General features: G+C 39.9%; 1 protein-coding gene across 4 annotated transcripts in view; it reads right to left on the bottom strand.

The window, feature by feature from the left end:
- Positions 1 to 358: 358 nt before the first annotated feature.
- The window catches only part of nfyc (nuclear transcription factor Y, gamma), an 88,645-nt gene continuing 68,340 nt past the window's right edge, over positions 359 to 20,663 (bottom strand). For all 4 annotated transcript variants that reach the window (XM_060847124.1, XM_060847123.1, XM_060847120.1 and 1 more), the window contains 4 exons: positions 19,358 to 19,510; positions 13,681 to 13,791; positions 12,341 to 12,412; positions 359 to 4,814 (listed from right to left, as the gene is read on the bottom strand). In XM_060847124.1, the coding sequence (XP_060703107.1) occupies positions 4,695 to 4,814; positions 12,341 to 12,412; positions 13,681 to 13,791; positions 19,358 to 19,510 (456 nt within the window). In that variant the 3' untranslated portion in view covers positions 359 to 4,694. The remainder of the gene's footprint in view (positions 4,815 to 12,340; positions 12,413 to 13,680; positions 13,792 to 19,357; positions 19,511 to 20,663) is intronic.

Consider the following 20,663-nt stretch of genomic DNA (forward strand, 5'->3'; position numbering starts at 1 on the left):
ATTTCCCTGGTAACTTTTCCTTAGCACTTTTATTACAAGGACGGATATGGAAGCTCATGATTGGCTCTTGTACAGATACTGGGTCATCCCAGCACAGAGATAGAAGGCAGATATGGGATGTGTATTTAATGAGATTACTATTGGAGAGGAAGTGTCACTGTCTGATCAGAATCAGGCAAAGGGGGCAGGGTGCTGGACATTGGTATGCACAGAGGACCATGGCAAGAGGAGAAAGATGGCTGTTCAACCATTGTACAGCAGAAATATTTAATAAAAATCAAGAGAGGACATGATATTTGAAGGCAGTCATTGCCAGAGGAGGTGGTGTAGGTGGGAACCATTGGAGACACAGATGAAATCAAATAAACATTATTTTTAATGCACACACAAAACCAAACACTCATTAGAATCAACTGTGGTTTATAAAATTGAAATGAAACAAAAATATCACACAAAATTAATCAGCTTTTCTAAACATTACAACGCCTTCTTAATGATCTTCTCACCACAGTCACTTCATGTTTTATCAACTTATTCACACATGGAAGGAGAGGTCCACTGCAAATAAACTGGTCATCAACAATGAGCAAGTGGCTGGGGTCAGTGGGTGGTAGGGGCCCTCTGCTGATGCTCCTCTCACCTGCAAGTATTTTCCAGCAATGCTTGGATAACATTGCAGCATAATTGTCCCTTGCCTCGAACCTATATGTGACAAGTTTGACTGTACCATGTGTATGTAGCATTGTCAAGATCACTTAATTCAACATAAACACTGAATTGAGCTGAGGACATGTCTGGTCTGTGTGTGTCACTTATTTCTTAAATAAGCAGATTGGGCATAATTTAGCTGCTCTTTAGCAGAATATTTTAAATAAAAATAAGTTTACTTATGATGGGAAATGAAGAAATTAAATAAGCAAAGGGTTAAGGCCAGGGTTGGTCAGGTTTGTCAGTGACTGAGGTACAAACAGATCTGGCAAGGAAAGATCTAATCATGAGGGGAGAAAATATGACAGATTGTACTGGGAATATGAAAAGCATAATAGCAAACAAACACTGTTTGGCAAGTCAAATATATGTTCAGCAACAAAATGAAAGAAACCTAGCTTTAGAAACTTGTAAAATACCAGGTTCCAGTATCACTTTACAACATTTTCACTCCAATCCCCAACAAAAATATTGAATCTTGTTGGAATAGAATTTCAAGACTCCCAACAGCCCTTCAGTATCTTGCAAATGGAGTCAATCTTCATATATGGGATTAAGGTAGGAATCAGTGGTAAGTTTTTTATTGAAGGGGGTGGAGGGAGAAAGATGTCACCCTCTGGCTGACAGAAGGTGCCCACATTAATAAAAGCTCAAGATGTGAAGCACAACATGTAGAGGATACGTGCAGATGAGGTATGGTGCTCTCTATATATTTGGCTGTTAAATCCACAAGTGATCTCAGTCTAATTTTACATGCAATCCTTCAGCTTCGCAGACTCAATAGAACAAAGTTTCAATTCAGAAAGAACTACATTCCTTCAAGTGCAGTCAAGGTGGAGGAGCACAAACCAATCATTATAATACGTAGGAGATGTTGTGCCCAGTTCCAGTGCAAGCACAGCCAGCTTGTGAAGAAAACCTGCTAATGCTCTGTCCTGTGTTCATATTACAAAGGCTCGCTTTAATCACTCTTAAAGGCTCAGAACTTATACTCTTGCTCTATACCCAAGAAACAGATTCCAAAAGCAGAAAAGCTGGTAGTCAGAACACACAGATTTAAGGTAGTGGGCAAAAGAACAAGGAGGAACATGAGAAATGTGTATTTTATTTTACATAAACATCAGATGATCGGGAAGTACCGTCTTAAAGGGTTTAGAAGCACATTCAATAACATTTTCTAAAGTATATTAGAAAAATGTAAGAATAGAAAAACATCTTCAGAGTTTTATGGAAAGTGTAATTAAACTGCATATAGCAGGCACAAACATAATGGGCTTAATGGACTGACTGTGGTGCTGTGTTATTCTCTATGCAACCAGCAGGATTAAAACAATATTGAAATTAAGCCTGACCTAGTCAGGGTGAATAGACAACGGATACCTGTTAACAATCCATCAGGATTCGTTGAAGTATTCATTCTTTCAAAATTGAAAATTTTCTGTTCACTCAAAGTGAAGATTCGTCTCACTGCTGACCAATCCACTCCCAGGATCACTGGAACAAATTACTTCCCATTAATTAACACAAAATGATCTAAATTTAATAAATACAGAATGACTCAGGATTTTGGGATGTGCTCCACACAGCACTCTTTTATAACAGGCCTAGTTCACCCCATTTGAAAATACAGAAACTCAATTGTACATTCAAGCTGTATACAGGACGCTACCCTATTCAGACTAGCAACAATGGAAATCTTGCAAATTATAAAAGCCTAGTAAGTCAAACTGCTTCAACAGTGCAGAAACTGACTAAGTAATACTGACAGTCCACACAGAAAATAAAACAACTGATAGTCCATGAATCATGTCAAATTAGTTAGGGATTTCAAAGAGGCCTACAAAGGTTGAATGAAGTTTAATCAAAAAAATGCCTAAACTGCGTAACAGTTCTGCATGAAAAATTGGCCCATCACCAACTTCCCAGGTAAGTGCAGCTCAGCAATAAATGTCAGCTCCATCAGTGCTGCCCATGCTGGGTGAATGAATACTATCTCACATATGGGTAGCAGTTAGCAATATTCAGCTACATAGCTGAGGCAGCTGAAGTCAAGTCGAGTATAGGACTGCACCAAAATATTTCTTTATCTGATTTTAGATGACCGAAACACAGAGATACCAAAGTGTTGGAGCAGCACAGAGAAGTCCTCAGGGGTCAATCCTAGTGTCAAAGTTCTCAAATACAAGGAATGATGGGAGAAACTAGGATTATTTAGCCTCCAATGAATGAGAACATGTGTCATATGACAGCAAGCATAGAGAACAAATGGAAAGCTAAGTTCATAAGCAGGTCAATGAGAAAGTTTCAAATTCATTCAAATTCATAAGATGTTTATCATACAATATCAACACTCAGCTTCTTTGCAGACAAGTAGAAACAAGTCCCTGGAAATTTTCAAGAAATATGGGTGCTACACTAGGGCATTTGAAGATTGCTGCATGGATGGAAGGGTCTCCCGCACCCATATTTATTTGGTGATAATTACCAGGAAAAAAAAAGAAGAGACTGGGATAATTGTAGTACATTTTGAGAGCTGCCAAGAGCATGCCATATCATCAATGCTGGTCTCCATCCCAAGTACAGTGAAGAAAGTGCCCAATGTCCTTTCTGGAGCCACTGCACATTTGAGAGTCAGCAACAGGAAATTGGAGATGGAAGAGGAGCACCTTGTGAATGGATTGAGACAAGTATCTATCAAGTAAGTTGTAATATCTGACCAAACACCTCATCTTCACGGCCCTGTGCAGTTCACTCATGAGTATTATACAGTTAGATCCAAGAGACAGTTACTGTAAACACCAACATTCTAAACTTCACTGAGCTATCAACATTTTGTAAACATTAAACAGATTTCTTAAATAAGTAACAAAATGATAAGATGGAAGGGCAACTAGAGGAGCGATATAAATACGTGCATATGAGTAATGTCCATATCTCATTAATATTTAAAGTTTAATCCCACTTTTTCCAACAGTAGTATAAGACTGTAGTTGTTGAGTTGGAGAGCATAGTTTACAAACATTGTTCAACATTTCACCAGAATTCTCTAAGATGTCTCTTTCTACTCCTCTCTGGAGGAGACTAGATCTTGGTCTCTGATTTACACAGCACTTTGAATGTTAGTCTTCATTTTTAAATTTTCATCCTGGTTTCAAATCCATCCAAAGACTCATTCCCTCCTATTGCCTCAAGCCCACAGCTTCCAAGGAATCTGCACTCGTCTCGTTCAAATTTCTTCAGCATCATCAATTTAAAATTGTTCGCCCATCAGTGTCTGTGCCTTCAGCTGTTTAGCCCCAAGTTCATGAATTTGCTCCCTGCATTTCCCTGACTACAGCTCATTTTCCTCTATTAAGCTTTGGTCATATTTTATATTCTAACACTCCTATTGGAATTCCACTGTTAAAAGACTTTTTCATTGATGTTGAACATTCCCTTCTAATGCTTCACTATAAAAATCTCTCAGTGATCAATTCTTTAATTTTGACCAATTTACATATACAGGTCTTGATTCAGCATTCTGAGAACTCTGGTTTATAAACCTGTTACGGAGAAATTGTTAATTAGACTCTCTGATAGGTGAACCAAGGAACACAGTTTATAAGTTTACCTCCATGTAACTCAGATCTATGTTAAATGCAGATTTACTCCATTATGTTCCTTTTTTTTTTAAGAAAAAAGCTGATTAACCTTGGTGAGCAACAACACTGTACAAATGAATAGAACGACAGCAATATGATCAATGATGGTACAGGGTAATCAGCATTGGGAGGAACTCTCCTTTCTTGTCCTCTCACGGGTTTACAAAGCATTACTCGGAAGGAGTTTATTGCAATTTACGTATGTACAATTATTTTCACTTAGCACAATGCAACAGAAAAAGAAAACTTCAAAAAGAGTCATTTTCCATCCTGGTTATTTAGTGACTTTACTATTTATACAATGGCTTCTATGGCAGTTGATTTCAGCTGTCCAATCCCTTTGCACTATTCCCCCGTGACCTGAGTAGGTTGCCCATCTGTAGTCTGGTTCGTGGACTGGATGAACATAGGCTGGGTAATGTCCTGTCCTGCTGGCATGGTAACCTGTTGAATCTGGTATAGTTGCTGCAGGGAACAAGACAAAATACACTGATATATATTATAAATGTGCATAAACTAAACTGTAACTTTATACAAAAGACAAATAAAGACATGATTTCTAAGATGTCCAGGTGCTGCGAATCTCAAAGCAAGCCAATGCTTACTAGCACATTCCATTTGAGCATCTTCCACCTCTTAATCTCAATATCACCTCTTAATCGCAGCATCAGATATGAAGAGTGGGTTCAGGTACGCATGATAATGCAGTGACAAATGTTGATTCATTTTCTGACAGCAGAAAAGGTGGTGTTAAAGCTAGGTCCAGAATTAGTTATTTCATGAGAACCCCCTCCCCCCAATTCCACTGGTTGCACCTCAACATATCAGGAGCTATGAATAGGTCAAGCTACAAGGCAGAAAATCACTAGAATAGTGGGATCGGGCTAAAAAGGTAGAAGGTTGAAGGTTGAAGTAGTAAATTTCCACAGTATAGGATGACAATGGAACTTGGACAAGCACAAAATGGTTCGACGACATGAGCCAAGAATAACACAATAGTACTGCACAATGCAGGCCCTTTGACCCACGATGTTTTATCCTACTCTATGATCAGACTAACCTATGTACCCTTCATTATACTATCATCCTTGTGCCTATCCAAGAGTCAGTTAAATGTTCCTAATGTATCTGACTCTATTACCCCTGCTGGCAGTGCATTCCATGCACCCACCACTCTGTTGAGAAGAACCCAAAATCAGTCATCTCACCTAAACCTTCCTCCAATTACCTTAAAATTATGACCTCTTGTGATGGTCATTTCCACCATGCAGAAAGGTCTCTGGCTATTACTATTCCTCTCATTACCTTGTACACCTCTATCAAGTCATCTCTCATCCTCTTCACTCCAACGAGAAAAGCCCTAGCCCCCTCAGCCTTTCTTTGTAAGACAAGCCCTCTAGTCTAGGCAGCCTCCTAGTAAATCTCCTCCGCACCCTGTCTAAAGCTTCCACATTTTTTCCTATAATGAGGTGACCAGAGCCAAACACAAATGTTCCAAGTGTGGTGTGGCTCATAAACTCAATCCCCTACTAATGAAAGCGAACACATCAAAAGCCTTCTTGACAACTCGATCATCTTTGATGGCAACTTTGAGGGATCTATGGATATGGAGACCAAGATCCCTCTGTTCCTCCACACTGTCAATAATCCTGTCTTTAAACCCTTATTCTGCATTCAAATTCAAAATTTCAAAGTGGATGACTTCACACTTTTTCAGGTTGAAATCCGTCTGCCATTTTCCAGCCCAGTTCTGCATCTTGTCAATGTCCCATTGCAACCTACAACAGCCCTTCACACTATCCACAACTCCACCAACTTTGATGTCATTAGCAAACTTACTAACTCACCCTTGTCTAAGTCATTTATTAAAATCACAAAGATCAAAGAACTGATCCCTGAGGAACACCACTGGTCACCAAGCTCCAGACTGTATACTTTCCATCTACCAACAGCCTCTATTTTCTTCAGGCCAGCCAATTCTGTATCCATACAGACAGATTTCCCTGTATCCCATGCCTCCATACTTTCTGAACAAGCCTACCACGGGGAACCATATCAAACACCTTGCTAAGTTGAAGTTTGTGGTGAAAATATTGTTTAAAGATTCAGTGACTAAAGAAAAAAGATAATAAGTTTTTCACAATCTTAGAAAATCATCAAGAATATCTACTTGAGTTCTTTGAGGACGTGATGAGACAAGTTGAAAGGTTCAGCAGTGGATGTGGTGTATATGGATTTCAGCAAGGCATTTCATAATGTTCCCCACTATGGGCTCATTCAGAGAGTTAGGAGGTATGGGATACAGGGACATTTGGGCTGTCTGGATACAGAATTGGCTGCCTGAAAGATGATGAGTAGTAGTGGACGGAAAGTACTTCGCCTGGAGGTCAGTAACCGGTGGTGTCCTGCAGGGATCCGTTCTAGGGCCTCTGCTCTTTGCAGTTTTTATAAATGACTTGGATGAAGAAGTGGAAGGTGGGTTAGTAGGTTTGCTGATGACACAAGGTAAGGGCGGCACGGTGGCACAGTGGTTAGCACTGCTGCCTCACAGCGCCAGGGACCTGGGTTCAATTCCCGCCTCAGGCGACTGACTGTGTGGAGTTTGCACGTTCTCCCGGTGTCTGCGTGGGTTTCCTCCGGGTGCTCCGGTTTCCTCCCACAGTCCAAAGATGTGCAGGTCAGGTGAATTGGCCATGCTAAATTGCCCGTAGTGTTAGGTAAGGGGTATATGTTGGGGTATGGGTGGGTTGCGCTTCGGCGGGTCGGTGTGGACTTGTTGGGCCGAAGGGCCTGTTTCCACACTGTAAGTAATCTAAGTAATCTAATCTAATCTAAAGGTTGGAGGTGTTATAGATAATGTCGAGAGTTGTTGCAGGCTACAACACGGCATTGGCAGGATGCAGAGGTGTGCTGAGAAGCTACAGATGGAGTTCAACCTGGATAAATGTGAAGTGATTTCTTTTGGAAGGTAGAATTTGAATGCTGAATACAGGGTGAAAGACAGGATTCTTGGCAGCGCGGAGGAACAGTAGGATCTTGGGGTTGATATATATAGATATCTCAAAGTTGCCACACAAGTTGATAAAAGTTGTTAAGGCGTGCATGGTGTTTTGGCTTCCATTCAGTTTTAAGAGCCGTAAGGTTTTGCTGCAGCTCTCTAAAACCCCTAGTTAGACCACACTTGGAACACCATGTCCTGTTCTGGTTGCCTAATTAGAGGACGGATGGAGGTGCTTTAGAGGGGGTACAGAGGAGATTTACCAGGATACTGCCTGGATTGGAGGGCATGTCTTATGAAGAGAGGTCGAGTGAGCTCGGGCTTTTCCCACTGGAGTGGAGGAGGAAGAGAGGTGACTTGATAGAGTTGCACAAGGTAATGAGAGGCATTGAAAGAGTAGATTGAGACTTTTCCTCAGAGCAGAAACGACTGTCACGAGGGGTCATAATTTTAAGATTATTGGAGGAAGGTTTAGGGTGAGACGTCAGAGATAGGATGTTTAAGCAGAGAATGGTGGGTGCATGGAATGCACTGCCAGCCGTGGTAGTGGAGTCGGAGACATTAGAGACATTTAAGAGACCGCTGGACAAGCACATGGATTGCAATAAGTTGAGGGGTGTGTAAGTTAGGTTGATCTTCGATTTAGGTAAAAGCTTGGCACAACTTCATGGGCTGAAGAGCCTGTATTGTGCTGCACTGTTCAATGTTCTTCCTTAATAATATTTAAAAGTTCTGCATCCACTGCCTTTTGAGATACCAAATGTATTAGATCAGATATCATAACCAAGCATAAGTTCTCTGCTTCAGTCATCAATATGTTGCAAGTGACTTACAAGAGCGAAAAATCACTTTGGAGAGCAACTGTGCATTTATTATGATAGCATGAGAAATGGGAGAACACACTGACATAGAGCAGGCTTGGAGGAGAGCAGGTGTTCATTCTTGTTGCAAGGTAACAGAGGCCATGGATAACAAAAAATAGTAATTCGAAATAATGAACCACTTAATTGTTCCAGTTAGTATTTTGCAGAAAAGAGTATCTTCTATTTAAAACATAACTGAGAGGGAGCAAAGTTGAGTGAAAGAGAGAGGGGTGACAATTTCTTTGGTTTAATTAATGGCTTCTCATATTTTAATATATCTTGCTTCATTTTATTACCCTTACAGTTAATAGTTGATGAATTTCTACTAGCTCTCACCTCTTAGGAATGTAATTTCATGGAAACAAAGCTGTTGTTTTGTAAATTATTTACCTACAACCTTGCCCCACCTCTAAACTTGTTATGCAGTCACTAAATATGATTCTGTACAATAGCTTGTGTGTTGTCCTTCTAAAGATAAGCAAAGCAACTTGACACAGAAACAAGCATGTAACTGCAATTATTTGCTTTGAATTGAAAGTTAAGATGAGGAGTCAGGGCCCCATGTGTCTGCCACAGCTCAGCACATAGCACTTTTACCCAAGTCAAAAGCTTGTGAGCTTAAGAATCACAACAGAGACTTGAAGTCAATCTACGTTGACATTCTAACACAGGACTTAGGAATCGGTGGTGTTTTACAGCGTTCAAAAGTCATGAATGCTCTTGCATAATTGCAAGTTCATTCTTGTTACAGCAGACAATATTAAAAGTTCAATAAAGTAAAAGAGAAGACAAATGACTGTAGTAATTAGGTAACACCTACTTTCCAAACCTGAAGATAATAAGAGTGAGGGAAGATGGTGCAGAGTTTGAGGCTTCACAAAGAATGAGTTGTGCCTCAATTTAAAGTCAGTGATTTGGAAAATTTTGTCCTGCAAACCAGATGGTGAACCATTAACCCCATGGTTACAAAAGAGGTCAGAAGTCAGTTTTATGTAAAGCACAAACTAAGGGGAGGTGAGCCTAAAAAGAACAAATTCAAAATACCTGACTTCTCTGTGACAAGCTGACAGAGGAGATGGGTCCTAAGTCCAAAATGCTGGTTAATCTTCAATCTCATTGCAAATTCTCAGTGCACTCACAAAATATACCATAGAGATAAATTATGCCTAAACTATAACCTCAAACTAAGGAATGTAGAGGCAATACTCACCAAGACAATACCACAAAACCTATTTATTACTGGGACTGCTTGCTGATATCAATTAATGGTCAACAATAAAAAGCTATTGCACCCACCAATCATTACAAGTGGGAGATGCTGATTCAGAACAACTAATTAAACAGTAACAATTATCAAGGTATTATGGACCCGGGGTGGGGTGGGGGAAAGAGAGAGAACGGGAGGGGAGGGGAGGGGAGGGGAGGGGAGGGGGGTAAAGAGAGAGAGAGAGAGAGAGAGAGAGAGAGAGAGAGAGAGAGAGAGAGAGAGAGAACGAGAGAGAGAGAACCTCAACATAAATTCCATTTCCAGACTTGAAAACAAAACTGTAACGGGCATTGCTGGCAAATTTATAGATAATTCAGCCATGACATCTCCAGCTTAACAGATGCTCTGGCAAGTGGGATACCTGGTTGGAACACAAGCTGCAATGAATTTTTCAGCAGTATGTATGTTGTTTAAGTGGTTTCCAAATACCAGTAGAATCTTCTTTATTGAGATTAGCACTATCATTTGCATCAATAATGACCAACTGCAGCTAGGTTCAGGTGTACAGTTCCCTTCCTGCAACCCTTGACACAATACATTGCAACAACCACCTCAGAAAGAATGAAAACGAGTATACTAAGCATCGAGGAAAAACTTTGTTCAGCCTAGCTTGTCTGTGCTGCCTCTATGCTACAGAAATCTAAAATGAATTTCAGTTTTGCAACTGCATCACCTCCTCTTTTGAAATCGTACCCAATTTTCGTTTAAGATACAATACTCTTCATTTCAAGCATTTCCCATAGCATTTCATGCCCCTAAAATATCTACTCTTTACATCAACAAACACCCAAATCCACCAGCACATAGACACTCAACTGTATTTATTTTAGCAACACTAATCACCATTGGAGAGGGGAAAGGGACTCAGTTCATTCGGGAGTAGGTGGGGTAATGACTGTTGTTGTTAATTAGTTAGTGAACCGACATTATAAACATTCCAACCTCCAATTTGCCTCTGGCAATGCAGCAGTAAATTCACTGAACTGTGGTAATAATTACTCTAAGATTCTAACTCCTCGGTGTTGCAAGCTATGATTCTCAGTTTAATTATTTGTACAAAAACACAAGCTTATTTATTAATGTAACACATTATACAATTGCTCAATGGAAATGTCATTAGCAGATGAGTAAAGCTCAAGGACAAGTCAGCACAGCTCAGAACACCTTAGATCTTTTTTTGGTCAAACTAAAAAGATCCTATGACTAAGAATTCTGATAAGAAACATGTATTGGTGTAATAAATAACAACTTAAAAATTCAATATTTCAATTTGCTAGACATCTGTAAAGGACAGCTGCAAATGTGTTGCTGGTCAAAGCACAGCAGGTTAGGCAGCATCTCAGGAATAGAGAATTCGACGTTTCGAGCATGAGCCCTGATGAAGGGCTCATGCTCGAAACGTCGAATTCTCTATTCCTGAGATGCTGCCTAACCTGCTGTGCTTTGACCAGCAACACATTTGCAGCTGTGATCTCCAGCATCTGCAGACCTCATTTTTTACTCTGTAAAGGACAGTTAAGAATAAATCATATTGGTGTGACTACAGTCACAAACTAGACCAGGCTTTTAGATTTATCATGACTTTTACAGATGCAAGTTTTATTTTCCAAACATTGCTTTCTTCAAATTAGAAGTCCAATCCAGAATTAGATTCTATATTTTCTGAACTTGCTAGCCCAGCAATAAAACCACTACACTGAACTATAACAGGCTCAAAAGGTGAAGTTGGCAAAACATCAGCTGATGGATGAACATTTCTCAAAGGATCCAGTTAAGAAAGGCATGCTTGCCTCTGCACCTCACCAAGGCAACAACCCCTTTGAAAAGAACTAAATCCTCTGCATGTTCCAACTTGTTTGCAAATTGTTTTCTATTTCCACCTAATATAACTAACTTTTGTGTTTAGCTTTGGTTATGATTCTGAAGGGACTAAATAAGGTAGTCTGGTGTTAAGCAAAGTTTTTCCCACTCCAATCCCATTTTAAAACTTCAGAATTTATGTGAAACTTTGAGGGGGCTAAGAGTCATTGAGCTAGAGGAGATTGAGAGTGGTGGAAGCAAAGCATCATAAAATTCCTACAGTGTAGAAGCAGGCCATTCAGCCCAATGAGTTGAGTGTAAGTGGATTTGGTGGAAAGGGAGGGTTTCTCCATAACAATTAATGTCCATGCATTCACAGATTTTATTTGCAGTAGCAATCAGGCATCAGACAGCATTCCATTAGGGTATTCCCACAAACAAAAACTGAACATTAAAAGGGGTAGCACTGTTATCAGAAATCAGTTGAAGCGTCATCACAGCCATTGCTGCCTTCCACATTGTGACTGCACTAGTGGTCACAGTCATATAGTTTGGGAAAACCTCAAGTAGATACTGAGAATTTGCTTCAACTGGTCAGGGTATCTGAGGTTTGGAATGGTCTCAGGATAAGGGACTGATTATGAAAGACTGGAGATGTGAAGACATTATTTCAGTCAAATGGCTATGAATCTTTGAAATTCTGTAGCCCAGAGGGCAGTGTATGTCCCACTCTTGAATACATTTTAGGGTGGAATAGACAGAATTTTGGTCTCTCAGGGAATGAAGGGACATGGAGTGGCAGCAAAGTGGAGTTGAAGTTCAAGATAAACCATGATTATATTAACTAGCAGAGCAGGTATAATGGGTCACATGGTCTCCCATGCTCCTACCTATTGTGTTGTTAATGCAAAAATGTCAACTCAACAATCTACTCACATTACAAAACAGACAGTCTATCTCATGTTGTATGCAGCTCAGAAAACTAGCTCAAATTCTAAATAGTTTCAGGAATTATGTCAGAAATAAAGAGGCAGTTCAAAGAATATCACAAAAGATAACAAACCTGTCCGTCAGTAAACTGGCTGTACTGTTGCTGCTGTTGCTGTTGTCCCTGTTGAACTTCTGCTTGTCCTACCTAGGATACACAAGAGAAGAAACATGCACCAAGACAGGATACAAAAACAAAATAGAGTTTTCAATCTTTCCTGTTTAGTTATTTTCGAGTTCCCCAGATCACATATTATTCTGAATGTTGCAGTGACCTAACACCCTATCCAGCAATTAACCGTCAGGTACTTCTATCCATAAGGATAGATTTTGATATCCAGTTCTGCCTCTGAGAGAATGCCAAGCAACACACACCTAGTCGTTAGAGGTAGAGGCAGTCACCAGTGAGGTAAATGCTTCCTGGATGGAGAAGGCTCAAAGAGTTGCTCCTTGTGGTTAACAGGATTGTGACTTTGTCTTGAAAGTGGCTGCAGAAGCACTTAATGCAGACTCCCATATCAGTTGCACACAGTTACTCCTCATCAGTGAGCACAGCAAACCAGGTAGCATCAGGAGGCGGAGAAGTCAACGTGTCAGGTATACCCCTTCTTCAGGAAGATATTTGACAGCCAGGATAACAACCTGAACTGGACATTGTGTTCATGGACAGCAGGCACTCAGTACAAACTGATTACACTCAGATCATCTTTGCTTCATGATCATGACTTTGATCTTTACTCAACATATTTTTTTCAATAACTTACTGGAGGTATAACTTCATTGCACAACAAAAAAAGTGACTGAAAAATATAGACAAATCTACAGGATGAAAAATTACTTTTTGGAGTGGTCTGGTAAAAGAAAAATTTCTGTGATTTAAATAAAAGCTGCAAGGCCAACCTCCTGACCTGAACCAGCATCTTCAATTGTTTCCAGGTGGAGGAAAAACATTCTCTCTTGGACATCAGCTTTTAAAGTCCCTTCCCAAGACACACAAAAGAAAAACGGCTGACAATCAAAAGCAAAACACTGCAGCTGCTGAGGGTCAGAAATAAAAACAAACTGCTGCAGGAAGGCAGGTCTGGCAGCATTTATGGAAAGAAAAATAGGATTAATGCTGCGGGTCCAATATGACAATTCCTCAGACTGGCAATCAAAGCTGAACAAGGAACTTAGGACTATGAAGTTTGTGAAGAGACTTTAAGTCACAAGAGTTGATTGTTTATAAACCAATTGCTGACCATTTTTGCTGGATACATGTTAATGATCATTGAAATTATTGTTTTCCACTGCGAAATATTCTGCTTGCATTCAGCATCAATCAGTTGAAATGAAACAAACACTACTAGCTATAATTTAAAATCATGAATTCAATTTCCCAGCTCAGACTCCTTATACCATAAAACACATGCTTACCTGCTGTGCAGTTCCTGAGGCAAGGGTCTGGATTTGTCCCTGGACCACTTGAGTTCCAGATACAGGCTGAGCTAGCCGAATATACTGCAGTTGTCCTGCATTCAATTGCACCTGATGATCACAACAAAATGAAGGCGTCTCATTAAACAAAATACAAAGATTTCCAGTACTTTTCAAGTCATCAACCTACAAATCAGAAGCAGAGTGGGCCATTAAGTCCCTTGAGTCTGCTCTGCAACCCATTAACTTTGTGACTGATTGTAACGTCAAACATGCATTCTCACCTAACCTGGTACCCTTTTACACACTTAACAAGAATCAGTACACCTCCACCTTCAAAATAGTCAAGGGTTCCGGAGCACTTTCTGAAAAGATGGTGACAGCAAAGATCCACACCCCATGAGAAAAAACACATTTCAGCTAACATGTTTTAAGTGGGAACCCTTTTTTTGTAAAGTGACACCTAGATTCTACCATAAGAGGAAATATCCTCTCCATATTTGCCCTTCAAGACCTATTAGAATTTTAAAGTCACAATTTAGTCTGTCAAGCTTCTAAAGGTACAAGCCTAGCCTGTCACCTTTCCTCATAAGAAAATCATTTCCTTTCGGATGCTTACCTGGTAGACATTCTCCAAAATTAAGAACAGACACAGATGACATTTTAATTTTTCACTTCTCACTAAATGCACAAGCAAACAAGGCTCATTAACTGGATTTAAATTACAAGGCAACATTTTCAGAAAGTTAAGTGAACACTCCTCTTTTACTATCAGAGATTGCAGGGTATGAGAAAAGTACATTCGTACATAAGGAGGAATGACAAGATTTTTATTGAGCTCATTAAAATCCAAGTCTGGCTTTCATTTCCACCGGAAAGTATATTAGTGTTCTCTTTTCCTACTTGCTTGAAGAGAGTGGCTTAGGGCATTAGATATAGGAGCAGAGCTTCAGCCAAACGACCCATCAAATCTGCTCCATCATTCAATCACGGCTGATCCTCTTCTTGGCTTCCAACGACTTCTGGGGCAATGAGCTCCCGTGATGCTGCTGCAACTTTAAAAAGGTTATTTTGTCCTTGGATTTTTTGAAGGGAGGTTGTAAAGGCAGAGGTGCCGAAGAGTCCAGTTTAACAATGGAAGGGGAGAGGCCAGTTCTCCCAGTTCAGGTTTCTTTTCTAGTTTGCTTTACTTGTAGCAGTCTCTAGATGTGACAGTCCAGGGGAGCTGCAAGCTTCAGTAAATAATTCCTCTGACTTTCTCTGAAATCTCTGAAAGTTGTTCCTTTCTACCTGTAAAAATCTGTGTTTATGGGATGTATTGGAATGGTTAATTAGTAGTACTTACTGTATTGGGTCAGTTAAATTTTCCAATAGTTAAGTTATTCTAAATTCTGTTTTTTCATTTATGTTTCAACTGTAGTGTTTAAATAAATTCTGGTTTGCTTAAAGCAGGGTGGTTTGACCAGCTGCATCGCACCTGGAACACCCTCTTCACATCTGCCTTTAACATAAGAAAAAGTTAGGATCTAAGCTACCTTCTTAAAATATTTTGAGAGGGTCCTACCTGGTCCATAACAGATTGGAGTTCTTGTCTGGATTGATTCTAGAATTCCACTTTGAGTTTAGGGTTGTTGGACTCAAGAGCGGTGAGTGGTAGGTGTTAGTCTTTTGTTCCAGGTGTTGAATTCGGTTGGTTTAAACAGTGCTTTGTGTAGCAATAGCTCTTTCAGCCACAACGAGCTTTTTGGGGGTGGAAGAAGTGGCTTTGGGTGTTTTGCAAGAAGTGAGCAAGGCAAAGCTGTTGGAATTGGCAGACAAGATGGAGTTGGGGTTGCCTTTCTCCGAGCGAAAAGGACAGGCAATTACTGCAATAACTTGATATTTAAATTTGCCGAAAACACCATTGAAAGCATTAGAAATGCGTAGAGTTCAATTGCAGATGAAGCAGTTTGAACATGAAAAGGAAGCGAAACAGTTTGAACTATGGTTAAAAGCAGAAGAATGGGAAAGTAGTGTTCAAACATCAGAAGTAGGCAATTAGACAGGAAAGTTGGCTCAAATGGATGGAGGTGAAAGCAGAAGGTAGGCTTAGTGAGGAGGATAGTGTTGATGAACAAACCCATTGACATCAAAGGTTTGGCGGGGATCTATTTAGACATATCCAAGCATTGCCTAAATTTGATGAGAAGGATGTAGAAGCCTTTCTCATTTCATTTGAAATTGTGGCTAAATAATTGAAGTGGCCAGTGACCATGAAGGTTTTGTTGATCCAAACAAAGCTGGTAGATAGTAATGTAAATACCTCACTAGCTCAATCAGAGGAGGTTTCTGGGGAGTATGAGGAAGTGACGAAAACTATTTTAAAGAGCATAATGAGCTTGTGCCAGAAGCCTACAGACAATGTTCAGGAGTCTAAGGAGGGACCCTGGTCAAACATACACTGGATTTGAAAGGGGCAAACAAAGTATTCCAATACATTTTCCAAATGTTAAGTTATTCTAAATTCCATTTTATTTTGTTTGTGTTTCAACTGTAGTGTTTAAATAAATTCTGTTTTGCTTAAAGCCGAGTGGTTTGATCAGTTGCATCGCACCTGGAACACCCACTCATATCTGCCTTTAACATAAGAAAAAAGTTAGGGTCTAGGTTACCTTCTTAAAATATTCTGACCTGGTTCAATACAGTTTCACTGAGTCACTACAATCTGACGTAAGAAATTCCTTCTCATCTCAGTTCTGAAGGTTGTCCCTTCACAGAGGCTGTGTTGTTGGGTCCTAGTTTCTTTTACTGACAGAAATATTATCTCTGCACCCACTCTATCCAGTGTTCTCAGTATTCTGTAAGTTTCAATGAGATCCATCCTCATCCTTCTGGACTCCAGACCCAGAGACCTCAAATGCTCCTCAAATGACATGCCCTTCATTCACAAGATCATTCTTAACCCTCTTAACCCTCTGAACCCTCTCCAGAGCCAGTGCATGTGCCCTTAGATACAGGGTCCAAAAATGTTCACAATATTCCAAATGCAGTCTGACCACAGCCTTGTACAGCCTCAGTTATACAATTTTGCTTTTTTATTGTAGCCTTCTTGAAATAAATGCTAACATTACATTGGCTTCCTAACTGACAGTAAAGCTGCATGTTAACCTTAAGGGAATCCTCAGCTGGGACTCAGCTTCAGATTTCTGAAGCCTTTCCCCATTTAGAAAATAGTCAACACCTCTATTCTTCCAACCCAAGTGCAGAACCTCACACTGTATTCTGCCACTTCCTTGCCCACTTTCCTAGGTCGTCCAAGTCTTTCTGCAGCCACTTGTCTTCCTCAGTACTACCTGTTTGTTCACCCATTTCTGTGCTATCTGTAAACGTAGTGATATGCCCTCTTTGTATAATGTGAACAGTTGTGGTCCCAACACTGATCCTTATGGAACTTCACAAATCAGCAGTTACAATCCTGAAAAAGACTTCTTCTGCTAGTCAGGCAATCCATGGCAATAGCCTGCCTCTAACACCAGGAGCTCTTACCTTATTTAGCAGCCTCCTGTGTGTCACATTGTCAAAGGTCTTCTGTAAATCTAAACAGATCACATCTGCTGGCTCTTCTTTATCTAACTTGCTCATTGCCTTCTCAAAGGATTAATGGATTTGTCAGGCATGACTTCCCTTTGTCAAAGCCGTGCTGACTCAGCCCTATTTTATCATGTACTTCCAAGGTACTTGTTTGCCCTCAATGAAATGTAATGAACGTTTCAAACAGGTACGCTTTTTGCGCTAAGTTCCAGTTGCAGATGCATCAGCCTCCCTTTGGTATTCTGCCCATATATATGTGACGGTTTAAGAGAGAGAACATCAACTACTGATTCTTGGAGTGGAACTTACAACCTGATCCCATACCATCAGACACCTACATGAGTATATTTCAAAATGGTTTACTGGAAGATGGTAGGCACTGGGACACAAATTGACACTATAACACACAAGCTATCAAGGTCAAATTTGGAACAGTCATGATGAGGCCAATTTAAAAACAGTTAGTAACTCAACACGAAGCAGGGACTGAGCCTGGGACTTCTCTGGTCTGCAGGGGGTTGATACACACTCAGCAAAGCAATGGGCCAAGTGAGCACAGAAGAAATAATAAGCAGCAAAACCATGGCCATGCCAGTTCACTACACTACACAGCTGCTGTTCAAGATGAAGCTTGCTACCATCATCCCCTCCATGTAGGAACCAACAACCACAAACCTTGATGTTAGGTTGACTCTAACCAATGGAGAGATTACCCCAATTCCCACTGACTCTATTTTCATTAGGGTTCCTTAAGGATTTCCATCCTTTGGGGTTTAAATAATATTTAAGCCACATTTGTTGTGTTTTTTATGAAAAAAATCACCCATCATTTCTGCAGGCTGAACAAAGTCACCCAAACCATCTGTCTCCCTTAGACAAGGTCAACTTAATTTCTTAAGCCGTTGAGATCCTAGATTGATCTCACCACAAATCCACATGACCTCAACATATTGGATTGTGTTAATGACACTCCAGCACTTTTTCCACATACATGGAGAAAACAATTAACTTTTAATGTACACTACTCATTCAAATCCATATATAACATTGTGGAGACAGTTGCAAACCAATCAGAGCCCCTGGATAGTCCCCCACAATAAGATCCTTTGTGCTTCCTCCCACTGGCCTGCAAAGATTCCAACCCATTCTCCCAGTTTTTCCAACTTTACTTTCTTCTGCACTAGCACTTGTACTACCTTGACTTAGTGCATCCTCATTGCAATTGTCAAATGGGGCTGAGACCATCCTAGTCATGTCCTCCCATACCACTGTCCAGGTCTCTGATTCCACCTTCAGGATGAGACAATGATTTATCTGTACTTCCTCTGATCTGGTATTCTATACACAATACTGTCCTTTTCATTGAGAAATGTAGGACAGATTAGGTTCTATTTACAAGTACAAATCTGAACAAGTTCAACACTGTCCAGTACTTTATTACTGCTCATTCCCTCTCCATCACTATACCTGTGCACTGGCCCTACAAATTCCAAATTTCAGGAACAAAATTATATCTCTGCTTCAAAACAACAGCAAACTTGCTGGTATGAATTTTGGATTTCAACTGCATTCTTTTTATCATGTGTTTTTCATTTCATAACTGACAAATTTAAATACATATGCTTATTTCGAGATATACATCAGATATCACAGTTATCCCTGATTGTTTCTATTGTTTACTTCAACAGTGTGCACAACCAAAAGTCGATTCCTTATTTCAACCAAAAATGCAGAAGCGGTGTTTCCAGCTTTATTGATTTTACATAAAATACAAGTCTCCCTTATCTGGGAGAAAGAGTACTGTACCAAGAGCCTCAGGAAACCAACCGACAGGCACAAAATCAAGGTCTACTGGGACAGCATGCAAATCAATTCACTTAAAAAAAAAGAGTATTCAGACTGTCAATGCATCTAAAAGCTGGAAAAAGACCAGGACAGGGCAACATTCAGACTGCACGTCAAAGATAGGAGAGCACTTCATGATCATTCTTCTGATATGCATGGGCTGTGCAAGTGACTTCCTGCCAGCAATTCATTTTTAAGAATATCAAACTGTCCCAGAGTCAGCTTATTTCACCATGTTAAAAGAGTATTACTTTATGCATACCGGTATTTGCTGTATCTCGCCAGTGTTGGTGATAATCTGTTGCATGACCTGCATGGTCTGTCCTGAATTGGACTGAGTCTGTTGTGTTTGATTCTGTGCTGGAACAATTTGCACCTGTTGTCCATCTCCAACCTGCATTGTCACCGGGGCAGTCTGCAATAAAACAGCGTGAAAGCAACCACCTTAATATTGTGTAACATCTAGAAAGAATTATCATCAAGCATCATGCTTTTGTTACAATGAAATTTAAGGGAAATTAATACTTTAATGGCCTAGCTTAGGTTCTACTGTGGTTATTTTTTCATCAACCTGTTTCGAAATGTGATGACACACCACTGAAGCAAACGGAACTTGAACCCAGGCATTCTGGCCCAGAGTTAGGACAGTACTACAAGAGCCCTCAGGGTCTGCTGTTTTCACAGGTATTTCAGTGGCGTTATTAATTTAAATCAACCAAAATTATTAATCACTTTTGCAAATTGAGGTTAATTAAGGAAAGTCTACACCGATTTGTTAAAGGCCATTTGCATTTAGCTAACTTGGGAATTTTGTTGATGAGGAAACAGATGGTTGATGAAGGTAATGCTATTAATATGGTTACATAATCTTCAAAATGACATTTGAGAAAATAATACAGACTTGTGAGCAAAAGTTGGAACTCTCAAAACAAAAAGGGCAATGGCAACTTGTATACAAAGTTAGCACAATGGCTGGAAACATAGTGGTGAATGGTCCTTTTCCAGACAGGAGTTTTAGGACAGCGAACCCCTACTCTTCATGATCTATATCAATGATCTTGATCATTGCAAAAATACAAAAATTGGAAGTATTGTGAATTGTGAGGAGGATAATGCAGCATTAAAAGAGAAAAACAGAGATAATGTTTTGAGTCCAGTGATCCTTTTTTGAACCCTGGCGTAAACATTGGCTTGTTGTGATAAAAGATCACTGGATTCGAAATGTTAACTCGATATTTCTCTCTGCAAATGCTGCCAGACCTTCTGTATTTCTCCAGCACTTTATTTTTGCACAGTAAGGGTACAGTGACAGATACAAGAAAGTTATGTTAATTTTGTACAGAGTACAATTTTGTACTGCAGGAAAAAAGCATCATGCTTTTTAAAGTTCAGGACAGAATCACAAGAATACCAAATTTCAAAAGGAAACAACAATCTATATCCCTGAGCAACAGGATGTTGATTTGTTGGCAGATGAATTCTGATTGGTTGAGAATTTCACTTGCCAACCAATCTATACTCTTTTTCTCATATAGCATCAATGATTTGATATTAGTTTGGTGAAACCA

This window comes from Hemiscyllium ocellatum, chromosome 30 (assembly GCF_020745735.1).
Source record: "Hemiscyllium ocellatum isolate sHemOce1 chromosome 30, sHemOce1.pat.X.cur, whole genome shotgun sequence".
Lineage (NCBI taxonomy): Eukaryota > Metazoa > Chordata > Chondrichthyes > Orectolobiformes > Hemiscylliidae > Hemiscyllium > Hemiscyllium ocellatum.